Genomic DNA, 14,573 nt, shown 5'->3' with positions numbered 1-14,573 from the left:
ATTTTGATTAAATATTCATTGTGGAATTTTTTAGGCTAGACAAATAGTTTGAACATAGAATAGATGGGATGTATTAATGACAACAAATACATTTTTACAATTTCTGAGGTGTTTTCATAAGCATTGTTTACTTTAGCTTTTATAACCACCCCACAGACCGGTTATAATTGTTATATACATTATAATTGGTTTTATTATCCCTTTTTATAGATGAGGAAATAGGCTCAAAGAGGTGAAGTGCTGAGCTAAGTTCACAGAGCTAATCAATCGGTCATTCCATCCGTCCGTCAATCAATCAGTCAATGTGGAACATGACCTGGGTTTTTTAAGTCCACGTTCAATGTTTATCCTGCTATCCCACACCTGTATTCAGAACATAAAGAATGAGGAAGTTACATTTTGATGGTTGGCAGTAAAGAAGGTGCTTCGGGAATAACCTGTCTCAAGCTGTGGAGTTTGCCTAGACAGGAACTACATGAGGAAAGTTGGGGAAAATGCTATCTAGACCTTCGTTTGTTCATCGGGTCATGCAGTCTCCTTGGGGTTCACCGGGGACTGAGTAATCGCAGCTCCGGCCACATAGAGAGCTACAATTTAAGGGGCACTGTAATTGGGTTAGATTCTGCATATGTATCTTGTCTAATCTTCTCAACAACCTGAGACTATAAGTATTACACAGCACAGAACATAGATACTCAGAGAGGCCAAGTAATTTAAGGCCACATGACTAGGAGATAGAAAATTCTGGGTTTGAATTCAGGCCCATCTGATTCCAAAGCATGGGTGTTCTCATTTCAGCACCTGGGTCCCTCTAGTGAGCCACCTTTGAGGAAATCACTAGCCTTGTGTCAGGATGAAAGTGATGTTAACTCAGTGAAGGTACCTGGGAAGTGGGCAAAGAAGAAAGCCTTTTAACCTGTTCGCATCTTCCGCCTTTCTTAATATTAAAGATAAATCCTTTTCCGACCATGCCCCATAATAGCATAAAGTTTTTTGGTCTTAGAATCCCTTTACACTCTTAAATTATTGAGGACCCCTAAGAGCTTTGGTTTATATGGGTTATACCAATGGATACTTATTACACTAAAACTTAAAACAGCAAAATTTTAATAATATTAATTCACTTAATAATAAGCCGATTATATGTTAATATAAATGATAGGTTTTATAAAAAATAACTGTTTTCCAGAACAAACAGAATTTCGTGAAAAGAGTGGCATTGTTTACATTTTTGTGAATTTCTTTTTTTTTTTTTTAAAGATTTTATTTATTTGAGAGAGAGAATGAGAGAGAGAGAGAGAGTGCCCGAGAGGGGGGAGCGGGAGAGGGAGAAGCAGACTCCCTGCCGAGCAGGGAGCCCGATGCGGGACTCGACCCCGGGACTCCAGGATCATGACCTGAGCCGAAGGCAGTCGCTTAACCAACTGAGCCACCCAGGCGCCCCATTTTTGTGAATTTCTTTAATGTCTGGCTTACTAGAAGCAGCCAGATTCTCCTATCTGCTCCTGTATTCTGTTGGTTGTTCCAACACTGCCGAAGTCTAGAGCGGAATGCAAAGATGCAACCAACATCATGTCTGTAGGCTCCGGAAAATACCAATGTATACTCATGATAGAATAACAACAAAAGGGGCAAATAACGTTTTAGAATTATTAAGACAATAGGTTCAGCCTTGTCGAATTCCTGAAAGGGTCTTGAGGGTGCCCAGAGGTCTCCAGACCACTCTTGGAGAACTGTTGTCCTACAACTGCTTCTCTATGCACACCAGCCAGTGAAATCACTGAATCTTTGGGTTGGAAGGAACATTCCAGGTCACTGTGTCCAGTCATCTGTCTGATGACATGAAATCCCATGCAGTCCAGTCTCACCTCCCCATTTTGCAAGGATAAGGACCATGTTCAAAACGACTTGAAATGGATACAAAAGCCTTTACTATGAGAAGACACTTTTTTCTCTGTGGTTTCCTTCTTTGGTCTTAGCTATGTGTACAATGAATCCAATTCCTCTTCTACATATTCAAAATATTTGAAAACAGCTACCTTGTCACCCCTTGAGCGCTGCCATCATTTTCAAGGACCTTCTTTGGGTTTAAGAACTTTGGAGACCTTCCTGCTCCTGCAAGAAACCCTAGCTCTTCCTGTTTTTTAGCTCCATCTATCTCTTCTCTCCAAGGTCTTCAAAAGCCAATTTGAACTCATACAGTGTTGCCAGACTCTCTCAGGTAGAGTTTCTCATGGCTTACTCTGTAGTTGGCTTGGATCAATGCTACAAATGTTTAATATTCACAAATAGGAAGCAACATATTCTTAGTGGCCTTTGTCTTGTAGTTGGGCTTGATCTTCCACCAACAGTTATATCTTCCTTTCCCGCTCCTGTCTGTCATCACAGTCCAGGCTCTGCTTCCTCCAAGGCATCATTTCATCTGCCCCCCACCCTTTTACCCCCCCAAGAAAGGCAGTGTTTTTTGCACAGTGCCTTAAAGTGTACAAACAGCTTTACAAACATCAGCTCATTTAATTAGCACAGACACTTTGTACACAGAATACGCCCATGCAAATAGTGTATGGAAAATACAGAAGTTTCCATCAACCCAATTTTATGGATTACCATTTTAATACTTCATGCCTGGGATCCTGTAACCTGCTTTGCTGGCTGCCCAGCTTCCCGCATCTCCCTATTCTGAAGCATTTCACATACTGATGCTAAAATCATCTTCCTTCTCAGCTGATCTGAACATGCCACCATCTGGAGTCCATTTATAGCCTCCCCTCACCCTTGGGATAATGTATTTTCCTGCAACCTCCGAGACTCTGCATCTGCTAAGACCTCTGTCTTGCTCTTTTTCTACTTATGATGACAGTGTTTAGCTAATCATGATTTTGTTTATTCATTTTTGTTTATTCATCCATCTGGCATTCACGTATGCATGGATTCATTAACTTAGCATCTACTATGGGCTAGGCACTGCTGAAGACACTAGAGCGGAATGCAAAGATGAATATTTTCTGCCCGCAAGGACTTTATAACTTCACATAGGTCTTCTATGTAAACATTTAATTCAAACATACAACAGATACTCAGACAGACTGTTATAAGGGAGGTGGTAAAAGTAGATTCATAGTTGTAGGTAAACCCTTAGCTGAGGAAGAATTAATTCCAAATGGGAAGAGCAGAAAAGGCTTCTAGGAGGAGGTTTTGTTTGATCTGTGTAAGGGTGAGTAGATTTGTATAAGCAGAGCAGGGATGCTGGGACAAGGTTGGCTTGCCTTTCTAGCTATCTGCTGGTCAAGTTAGTTCTCTTACTGCCTTCTTCCTCCGTCTTCTTGAGCATTTGACCACAAAGAATTTTTTTTCTTTTTCTTTTTTTTTGCAAAAGTATCCTAAATACCTGAAGGCCTGGCAAACTTGCACACTTGACTTAAAGGAAGAAATTTCCAAGATGATAATAGTAAATAGCATATGAAAAAGCATAAATAGATTTTGTTTCAAGATTATGAGTGTAATGAATAGAAGATGAACTTACCATGGCACCCATCTTTATCAGCCAGTCTCGGGCTAGAGCCACTGATGCAAATAGTGTAAGGAGAATGTCTCATCCACAAGGGGAATACTTGTGTGTCCTGCCTTACAAAAATAATAGCACAGCATCACACAGGGTTGTCATGAGCAGTCTGACAGCATATAGTTCTATTTATGATTCTTGAAAACTAAAATAAAGTGAGTAAGCCTTAATATTTTTAGTTTTGAAACAGGTTTCATCATTTTGCTACATTTCTCCCAATTGCATATTCATTCCCTAAGAAAACGTAAAAATAGCGTTAATGTCAAGTACACCAACAGTTATATCTGGATTTCTCAGTAGAGGCGGTATGGGCAGTACCGAGTTACCTGTGCAAGGTCTGCCTTCTGAGCTCCCACTGCTCAACGTTGGCCTTTGGGAAGGTCAGGTTCAGTCCATTTTGATCATTACACACTAAAGTGTTGGCAGGCTTCAATAGGGAGACACCATTGTATGTAGGTTTTTTTATTTTTAAGGAGCTGGTAAGGAATGCAAAATATCTTAAATGGAGGAAAAATTTAAAAATGAGGTGCTGGGAAGGGATGAATTCCAAGAAGACTTATCACGGTCCTAATAGCAATGAGTGTTAGGAGACTCATTAGCATGACCTGTCTTTTGTACATTTATCAGGAGGCAAGCAGGTGCACAAGGTGTGGAAGAACACAAGGGAAAGCTCAGCCAATAGATACTGTGGTAATCCTGGGAATCATATGGGACTACAAGAATTAAAGGAGGAAAAGCCCCAAATTTCACACACCTGGAAATGGAAAGTCATCTGCTGAGTGTGCTCCAAGGGCCCAGCTTGGGAAGGGGAAAACTGTCTTGCTTCTCTGCTGTCCTCTGAGCAACTTGGTTTAGTCCTACCCTTTGCTGTCAGCCTTGTTAGCACACCGGCACTGGCCTGTCTCTCGCTCCCATCCTCTCTCTCTAGCTCCAGCTCGCCCTCTGCCCGCCGGCCACATTTTCATCTGGGTGCCTTCTAGTTTAGTCAAGGTGAACTTCCGTGAAAAACGAAATCCTCAAAACCAGCTCCTCCCACCTCCCTGACTTGTCTAAATCTAGTGACATTTTTAAAATGTAATTGCTTAGGGACGCCTGGGTGGCTCAGTCGGTTAAGTGTCTGCCTTCGGCTCAGGTCATGATCCCAGGGTCCTGGGATCGAGTCCCGCATCAAACTCCCTGCTCAGTGGGGAGCCTGCCTCTCCCTCTCCCTCTGCCTGTCACTCCCCCTGCTTGTGCTCTCTCTCTGTCTCTGACAAATAAATAAATAAAATCTTTTTAAAAATTTTAACTATTTTAAATAGGTAATACAGATACATGTTTTTAAAAAACAAAAACCATAAAAAGTTACACATGAAAAATCTTCCTTCTTTCCTTTCCCCATGTAGCCAGTTCTGACCATTTGCAAGAAAGTTCAAGTTTCTTCACACATATAAATAGCAGTATCAATTTCCTTCCTTTTTACTCACAGGGGAGTATGTTCTTCATACTTTTCTGAACTATGTGTCTGGTCACCTATTGTTGTATTACAAATACCTCTAAATGTAGTGGCTTAGAACAATTTATTATTATCTCTCACAGTTTGGTGGGTTGACTGGGCTCAGCTGGGTAGTTCTTGCTTTGGTTTCTTACCTACATGTGGTTGTAGTCAGATGTTGGCTCGTGCAAAGGTGAGGTGAAGACTCAGCTGGACTGCGTGTCCAAAATGGCTTACAGGTGGCCAGCACTTGGTGCTGGTTGTTGGATGAGAGTTCAGCTGCCAGAGCACCTCCACACGGTCTCTCCAGGTGGCTTGCTGGCCTCCGAGTGGGAGCATCCCAGGAGTGAGCATTCCAGGTCAACTAAGGGCTACTTACAGAACTAGCACTGTTATTTCTGCCGTATTCCATTGGTCACAGTAGTCACAGGGCTAGCCCAGTATAAAGGGAATGGAGGAAGAAACCCTGTCTTGTCATGGAGGGGGGTGGTGAGTAGAAAGATCATATTGCAGAGAAGATCTTGGGGGATACGAGGTCCTGAGTTGGTCATCTTTGTAAGATACAATGGGTAATACCACCTGAAGTACTTTTCTTCTCCTCCTAACACATGTTAGGCCTGAGGATCTTTCTTTGCAATGTCTGACATCTCACCTCCCCCAGTTTCCACTGATCCCACTAATTCAGACCCTCATCTCTTTGTAGTTAGTTAAATGTCAGCATTATCTTCCCAGTCTCCAATTTCCCCTCACTGCAAATAGCCAATAAAACATTGTGTTTTCTTACCATAGGTATTTCCATAAATGTTAGCTTTGACCATTGTCATTCTCTTAAGTAAAAATAGGCTCTGGTACCTGAGTGGCTCCGTTTGACTTGGGTGATGTTGGCACGTATAGGATTTACATGTTTTGTTTTGTTTTTTTAACTTCCAATGTTGCAAAGCTAGGAGATTTCCTGTAAAAATCCAGATTAAGCTCCTTCTGAAAAACTGAGTTCTCATATGTGGAAAAATTCTTCAACTAATATGTTCTTGATACTGAACAAAAGAACAAAAATCAGGTCCTTGTAATATTTACATTCTTGTTGTGGAAAAGCAGATAATAGATGAAATGAATAAGTAAAATATAAGGAATCTTGGATGGCAGTAAGCTCCGTGGAAGTTTAGAAGGAGATAGAAAAAGGAGTGGATGGGAAGGGCTACAATTTTAAATCACATGGTCATGGAAGGCCTCACTGAAATGGAGACATTTTAGTTTAAAAAAAAAATGAAGGCATACAGGAAGGGAAACATGGATTTCTAGAACCTTGCTTTCAATAGGGTAACGCAGAACCATCTGTGGCTAAATTTATATTAATTAAAATTAAATTAAAATTAAAAATTCAGCTTTTTAAGCACACTAGCCACATTTCAAGTCCTCAGAGGCCACATGTGGCTACTGGCCACAAGACAGATGGAGAACGTTACCACCATTGCAGGAAGTTCTGTTGGTTAGCATTGCAGACAGAGGGTACGGCAAGTACAAAGGTCCCAGGTCGGGACATCGCTTGATTTGAGCTAAATAGTGGCATGGCTCTTCCGTTTACACATTTCTACATTCCCTGTTGTCTGCCTTGTATTATGGCTGTGTGGCAATTGACCTTTATCACCTTAACCCAAGCCAACTTTCCAAAAGCCCTTACAGATACTGAGTTTTAGACTCTTGATCAGTGCCCTAGAATCCATGGGATAAAGTCTCAACTCCTTGGTCTTACATTGAGAAGCTATGTGAAAGAATGGGAAGACCAAGAAACTGGGATACAGAACACCTATGTTCTATTTTGGAGCAGAGTAGGTTCATGGTGTGATTCAGTAGGTATTACCAGGGGTGATCTGGCACAAGCCGTAACAGAGTTATGTTGACCAAAAGTGTCCTGGAGCACCTCTACTGGACCAGGACTAAACTAAATGTCTAGTGGACCTCTAGTTGGTGTTTCAGGAGGAAGTCTGGAGTATGGGGTGGCATTCTGGGGCTCAAGACGATGATTGATTACCAAATGGAACGGAAGTACTTAAGCATTATATAAACTGATATAGTCTTTTTTTTTTTTTTGAAGATTTTATTTATTTATTTGACAGACAGAGACACAGAGAGAGAGGGAACACAAGCAGGGGAAGTAGAAAAGGGAGAAGCAGGGAGCCTGACACAGGGCTCGATCCCAGGACCCTGGGATTATGACCTGAACCGAAGGCAGACACTTAACCGACTGAGCCACCCAGGCGTTCCTAAGCTGGTATAGTCTTATATGATAACACAAGGGGGATTCAACCTGGAATAAATATATGTGATAGGTATTTGGAAACTGGAATGGACTATAGAGTTCATTGCAGAACTCTTTCCAGTAAACACACGCAACTGAAGGTGACAGGATTTAAAGCCTTCTGCAGTGTCTGACCAGCATGCATTCTGATATTTTCTTCCAGCTTCTCCATTATGCTACCCCTCTCTCTCAGCACTATGACATATTCAGTGCCCAATAGGTTCGGTGTCATACCACCTTGTGTTTTTCTCATGCTTTTCCTCCTTACCTGAAGGATCCTCATCTTTCTTTTTGCATGATTGAATCTTCTACTCTCAACATTATGGCATAGCTCAAACACCCTTCATTGACATTTTTTTTTTGCCCATCTCAGGCCAGAAACGTTTCTTACTTCTGTGGCCTGGAATGCTCATTCTCCATACTCACTTGGCAATTACTACGAGTACAAAGCAATATCTTTGTTTTTCCATGTGTTTTTCTACTCCTGGGCAAAAATCTTAAGTTCCTTGAGGGCAGAGATCACACACAGGTCATTCTTCTTTTTTTCTGAACTTGGCCATATTTTCCCATATGATGGCCAAGCATCTACAATGTGAGGGGCTGTTAAACCAACTGAGAGCTTTGACCTGTAATCCTTACCTGCCAATTTTTTTTTTTTTTTTACATGAATAAACTTACTCAATTTTAACAAGTCTTGGGCAAAGATGGGACCCCAGTGTCCTACTGGTAAGGAGTAAAAGCCCTAGCTGGCCCTTGTCGAAGACAGACTGCATGGGGATGTGAAGATTCGGGGCCATCTGGACTGTAAGGCCCTGCTGGGAGAATTTCACTCCAGATGCTCCACTCTTCCTAGCTCCTGGAATGGCGTAAACAATGATTCACACCATGGTAGGCCTATGCAGTTTACCAAGCACATTCATCACATGCATCAGGCTTTCAGGGAAGGTCAGGTTCCAACACGTTAACTGAGATTCACCTTCAGGTCATCAGACTTGCATCTATTTTGCTAAACACCTATCCTAGCCAACGCAAGTTTTCTCCCCTTGTTCTTTAGCGATGAATGTGCCAAAGAGGGGACAGTGTGGAGGCAGTTCTGTCTCAATGGTGTTGACTTGTACCAGAATATAGAGCCTATTTTGAAGTTCTTTGGCAAAAACCGTTTTGAGGAACAGCGATTACGGTTTGGGTCTAGACTGTGCAAAAAGCAAGGAGGGGCCCAGTTCACACGGTCCAAGTCCAAATCAACCCAGGCTGTTAGGTAAAAGGCAGTGAAGGGAGACTTTTCAGCCTCAAGGGAATTGGGGGTGGGGTGGGATGGGCATTAGAGTGGGTTTGGTGGAGGATTCTGGGAATCCCGCACCTGTGGATGAGCGGGTGCCCAAGCTGTCCCACCCCTTCCTCCTGGGTTCCGGGAGTGGCTGAGGGGGGCCCGGCGGCGGGCGGAGGTGAGCCGCCGGAGGGGGCGGGGCGGGGCGGGGCCCGGCGCACCTGGGCGGAGAGGGGGAGGTGCGCGGGGCCGAGCCTGCCGGGGGCCGCGGCGCGCGCCAATGGGCAGCGGCTGGCAGCCCGCCCCGCGCCCGAGCCGCAGTCGCGCCCTCTCGCTGCCTGGCGAAGGCGCGGACGGCGCGCGGAGGCGAGCGCGGGGGAGACTAGCTGCCGGCGCCGCAGCCGCCGTCAGGGCATGAGGATGGCTGTGGGCTCCGTCAAGATGCAGCCGCCGTGCGAGAGCCCGGCCCTGGCCGCGGCGGCGGCGGTGGCGGCGGCGGACGGCGCCCTGCGCCGCAGCCCCGGCGCCCGCGAGCAGGAGCGCGAACAGCCGCCGGCGCCGCCACGGCCGCGGCTGAGGGACCTGCCGGCGCTGCTGCGGAGCGGGCTCACGCTGCGGAGGAAGCGGAGCGCCGCCGGGGCCCGGGTGAGTGGCCCGGACCCGCCCGGCCCGAGTGGGCACGGGCGGCGCGCACGTGGAGCCCGCGCCCACTCTCCCGGGCCGCAGAGGGGGCATCTGGAAGTTGGGGAGGTGGCGGAAGGGGCGCCCTCCTGCGGGGTCCCGGGACGGCGGGGTCGAGGGGGGTGCGCCCCCCACCCCCGGTGAGCGAAGGCTTCCCCTTCCCCCAGATGCACCTGACTTAACCCGGGGGCGCCTGGATGTAGAACGGCGGACCGTGGGCATCGCCGGAAGAAGGGCCGTTTGCCTCTCCCCAGAGGGGAAGCTGCAGGTGTCCCGGACCTCACAGTCCGCCAGCCCTGTCCCGACAGCAAGCCTCAGGCCCCACAAATGGGAGCCCAGTTCGCGGGAGGCGTGAGACGTGTGAGCTTGTTTGGGACGCCCGGTGGCAAGCGTTGGGCAGCGGGTCTGGTTGTGGCCGCCGCTACCACCACCGCCACCGCCGAGGTGGAGACACAGGAGTTGGAAGTTCCCGGGCGAGCTTCTAGCTCCTGGGTTCTGGAGTCTCCAGCACTTAGTCCTTGGTGACGCTCCCTTGAGCGGGAGGGTGCGCGCCCCCCACCCCGCCAGATCTTAAATATTGACTTCCCGATGGTGTGTTCAGATATGATTTCCTGGTGAGGGAGTGTCCCTGGTTGTGCATCTACGTGCATTTAATGGCCTGAGCAGGTCGGACATGTTTTGTTTGTTAAGAAAAGCGGGATGGCCCGCTGATTTTCTCCTGGGACCTTCCACAAGCCTCTCAGGAGGCCCTGCTGAGGCCTCAGGCCAAGGGGCTGACTTTACTTGGGTTTCCCCTGCCCAGCAGGGCTTTGGGGCAACTTTGGTAGGTTCTAGTCAGTTCTTTAGAATTTGTCACCATTAAGCAGGCTTTACTGAGAAGATGCAACAAGGTAGATTTTTGGGGGGCTGTAATAAATTGAAGTCTTGGTTGCCTGCTTTAAAAGAAGACCTTCCTTGCTGGAGGACCTGTAGCTCTTACAAAGATAGGTTTGTGGAAACGTGAGAGATGGAGAGAAACCTTTGTTTTGGTGTGGCTTCCTTTGGGCGAGAAGGGTATGAATTGGTGTAGGTCTTCAACCTCTCCAGGTTGTGTTTTGGCTTTCTTACCCATTTTCCTTCCAATGCAGGGATGACTGTACATGATCTACCTCAGAAGGATATTCTGAGGATTAGCTGGATGTAGGACGTCTTAAAGTCCATGAGCAATGGAGTTAAGGAATTGCCCACAAGTGACCTTAAAGTGGGGCATACCAGATTGTCTGCAAAGAAAGCGAGGGAATGTGTCCCAAAGATGTGATAGCTAAATAAACACAAGAAACAGAGTTATAGACTTTGCAAGAATCTAGGGAAAAGTAGGTCAAATTGTGTTCCTATTATCCTTGACAGTTACTTTTTCATGGCACAGAATACTGAAGACGTGAGGGCAGCCAGACAATCTGTGACGGGAATTGCTGAAGGTTTCTGTATAAATAGATCTGTGTGTTCATCTGCATAAAGGCTTGTGTTTCTTGCTGCCTGGGATGATGTTGTGTGCCTTGCCAATATACATATTTGCTCTTCTTAATTATTCTGAATGTGGTTACTTCTAATAATACATAGTTCATTAACCCTTCTTTGATCCTGATACTATATTACTTTGGGACATTCCAAACACATTTCATCGTGCATGGCCAGTTTTTTATTGGGGAAAGATTGTCAAAATTTCCAATGTTAGAAACCCGTACTTTTCAACTATTTCCCCTTCCTTTGGCTTTGGAACCACCTTTGTGACTTTGGAACCTTCCTTAACAGAGATAGGAAGGAGTTTGAAAGAAAGAAAAAAACAGGTGAAATGTGTACCTGTATTAGTCTGTTCAGGCTGCTGTAACAAAATACCATCGAGTGGGTGGCTTAAACAATAGAAGTTTATTTTCTCACAGTTCTGGAGGCTAGACAGTCAAGATCAAGGTGCCAGCAGACTTGGTTTCTGGTGAGAGCTTTCTTCCTGGCTTGCCTTCTGTCCGTTCCTCAGTGCACGTGGATGGAAAGAGAGATTTCCCTCTCTTCCTTATAATATAAGTCCACTAATCACATCATGGAAGCTCCACCTTCATGACCGAGTCTGCCTTGGAATACCTCCCAAAGGCTCCATCTCCAAATACCGCCACCGGGGTAGGGCTTCAACATATGAGTTTTGAAGGAACACAGACATTCAGTCCATCACAGAAGGTTTACGTAGGAAAGAGAAAAACAGGCAAAATGTCTACCATACCAGCTGGTGAGCATCTGGGGTCACCTGGTTAGCCCTTTAATTAGATCAGAGATGCTCATGCAAACAAATCATGGCTTAGATCCTTCTGTGGACTTTTAGTTTTATATTTTATGGGCTGCACCTCCAGATTATAGCTGAGTGATTGTAGGGACAAATAAACACAAATTTAGTACCACTGGTTAAAAAAAAAAAAGCAGCTCTAGGTATTACACAAGTTGGTAAGAAGGTTTGCAATTTCTGTATTGACCAAGATTTAATTTAGGAATACTTGTGGAACTTGTCCATGCTGCCTTGGGCTCTCACAAATCTGGACAATCTGACATCAACTGTCATCAAGTAAGCTCTTTGTAGGTTGTGTTGCCCAACCCATGTGCCTTGTAGGCTGTCTCTTACCTGGAAAAATGAAGCTGACATTTGGTTAATACAGCAGAACTCCTGTGTGCCTTGGTGTAGTCACTTCTAATCATATTGAATTCAAAATGCAAACTGATCAAGACTCTGCACTCTTTGGGCTAAGTGGGGAAGGACTACAGTTAGCTTTGTGGGAGGACCCTAGCTATCTCCTAAAAGAGTGGTAAGATAAGGCACAGCTTGAATTCCCACCAAAACCCTTCAGTCACTTTTTAAAAACTGTGTTATGGAGATTATGAGAAATAGTATGATAAACACCCAACCTTCAACACTTACTAACATTTTGCCAGTCTTGTTTCATTTATTTCTCTTCCCCACTTTTTTTTTGTGGGTGCTGGTGTATTTTAAAGCAAAATCCTAAACATCCTATCATCTCACTCATAAATGTGTCAGTTTACATTCTCTGATAAGGACTTTTTTCTTTAAAAACAAAAACAAAAAACAAAGACTTCTGGTGTTTTTCATGCCTAAATATATTAACAGTGATTTTTCTTAAAGATTTTATTTATTTGAGAGAGGGAGAGAAAACGAGAAAGGGGGAGGGGCAGAGGCAGAGGGAGAAATAGACTCCCCGCTGAGCAGGGAGCCCCAGACATGGGGCTCAATCCCAGGACCTGGGATCATGACCCAAACCAAAGGCAGATGTTTAATCGACTGAGCCACACAGGTGCTCCTTAACAATGATTTCTTAATATGATTCCCATATTCACATAAACTCAAAGATCTCTTTTTATTTATGATCTGTTGGAATCAGGAACTAAACAAGGTCCACACATTGTATTTGGTTGTTAGGTTTTTAAATCTATTTTATTTTATAATAGTCTTCCTTCCCTTCTTTTTTCATGCCATTGGTTTGATGGAGAAAGAGAGTACAGGTCATTTGTCTGGTAGAATGATCCATTTTCTGGGCCAATTTCTCACTTGTGTCATTTAGCTTGTTTCTCTCTTCCCCATGTCTCCTATAATATGGCAGTTAGATGTAGAGGCCTGATTAGATTTAGGTTCAAAGGCAAACATCCTTTGTAGATAGTGCTGTTAAAATCTGTTGTATCACAACCACAAGACACATGATGTCTGCATATGTCTCTTTTGGAGATGTTAAGATTGATTAGTAGGTTCTTACCTTTCTACCTTTCACCTAATGATTGTAACATCCATAGACTGTTGTAGCCTAGATCCATTTCGTTAGGGATTGCAAAATGGTGATGATCAAAATCTATCAATTCTCTTGCATTTATAATTTGGAATTCTGTCTGTAAGGAACTTACCCTCATGAGCTTTTTGGGTCTCCTGAAATTCAGATTGTGTAGGAAAGACAGGGAAAGTCTTAATTTTTTTCCTTTTATCAATTTTCTGAGTACCCTAACAATCTCCCATGATAATCAATGAGTTTTTCTTCTTTAAGTATTATAAGAACTTATAGATCTCAATTTATTTGTTTCAATCCATTGCAGTCAATATTTTTTTGGACCCGCAAGTTGTCCTTATCTGCTGTATACTTTTTACAAGGCCCCAGTAGTCTCTGATGCCTTTCTTGCTTTTTGGCACAAGATACCCTAAGCTTATCTTGTCCATTTCCTGCTCCAGACCTGAAATCAGCCATTTTCCCAAAGAGTCCTAATTCTTTTTACTGAAAACCTTTTCCCTCCAACCTTTGCCTCTCTTAGTGGTTGCGTTATTTTTTACCTTGGTCTTATGCCTTCCATCTTAAGTTTTTGTTTCTTCTTAAATTCTTCTCATCAGGCTGCTTCTAAGACTGTCATTTTCTCCCTCTAATAAAATAGCTGGTAACTACCATTCCCTCTTTCTATATATACTGTCAAATTGCTGGCTTATTTTGGGCTTTGGCGGCTGTGATCTTTTCTGCAGTGTTCTACCACTTTCTTCATCTCTTCAAAATCTGTTTCATTTACAGCAGACAGAATGATTCACCAATTGTGTCAAATTGACTGTTCACCAAACGGTGACAGTCTGCCTTTGGATTAGTCTTCTCTCCCCTGATTTCTTCTCGCTCAGGCAGGGTCCCTGAGGCATGGCAGGTGCTCTTCAAACTTGAGAAATTGGAAGAACAGCTAGTGGCTCTCTGCATGAGGTTCTCTCTTTTTCATTTGTAGTCTCTACCCGGATGATTCCCTCTCAAAAAAGAACAAGGTAGCCTGTTTCCTTTGTCCAAGCTGGAGTGTTTTAGGTGCGACTTAACACCCTCCCCTGCTGGACCTAAGACCTTATTGACTGAGAAACACATACTGCTTCAAGTTGTACCAGTATGCCCGATTTATAGTCATTTTGTAAACATATCTTACAGGCAAAGCATATAATTTTAATTTGTTCTTTGTATTTAAATTCAAATCAATGGCTAACACCTCATAGCACTTAATTATGTGCCATGTGTGTTCTGACACAGACTTCATTTAGCCCTCACAACAAACCTGGGAGTTAAATGCTATTATCTGCATTCTACAGATGAGGAAACTGGAACAGAGATGGAACTTGCCCAAGATCACAGAGGCAGAGGGAGGTTTGAATCTAGCCAGTCTGGTTCCATACATAGTCTCTGCTCTGAATTGACTCTCTGGTTTTCCTCAAATGCACTGAGGACAAAGGGCCTATTTTAGTCTAAATTAATTAGCC

The 14,573-nt window shown here is 44.2% G+C and overlaps 1 protein-coding gene across 2 annotated transcripts in view; it reads left to right on the top strand.

Moving 5' to 3' along the window:
* The first annotated feature begins 8,901 nt into the window (after positions 1-8,901).
* The window catches only part of RAPGEF5 (Rap guanine nucleotide exchange factor 5), a 225,194-nt gene continuing 219,522 nt past the window's right edge, over positions 8,902-14,573 (top strand). The window contains exon 1 of one of the 2 annotated variants that reach the window (XM_078059361.1): positions 8,902-9,244. In XM_078059361.1, coding sequence (XP_077915487.1) covers positions 9,014-9,244 — 231 coding nt within the window. In that variant the 5' untranslated portion in view covers positions 8,902-9,013. The remainder of the gene's footprint in view (positions 9,245-14,573) is intronic. The other variant, XM_078059362.1, reaches the window with a different exon arrangement.

Source organism: Halichoerus grypus, chromosome 12 (genome assembly GCF_964656455.1).
Source record: "Halichoerus grypus chromosome 12, mHalGry1.hap1.1, whole genome shotgun sequence".
In the NCBI taxonomy this organism is placed as follows: Eukaryota; Metazoa; Chordata; class Mammalia; order Carnivora; family Phocidae; genus Halichoerus; species Halichoerus grypus.
Note: the sequence above shows the minus strand (reverse complement) of the source record. Positions and strands in the feature narration are given on the sequence as shown.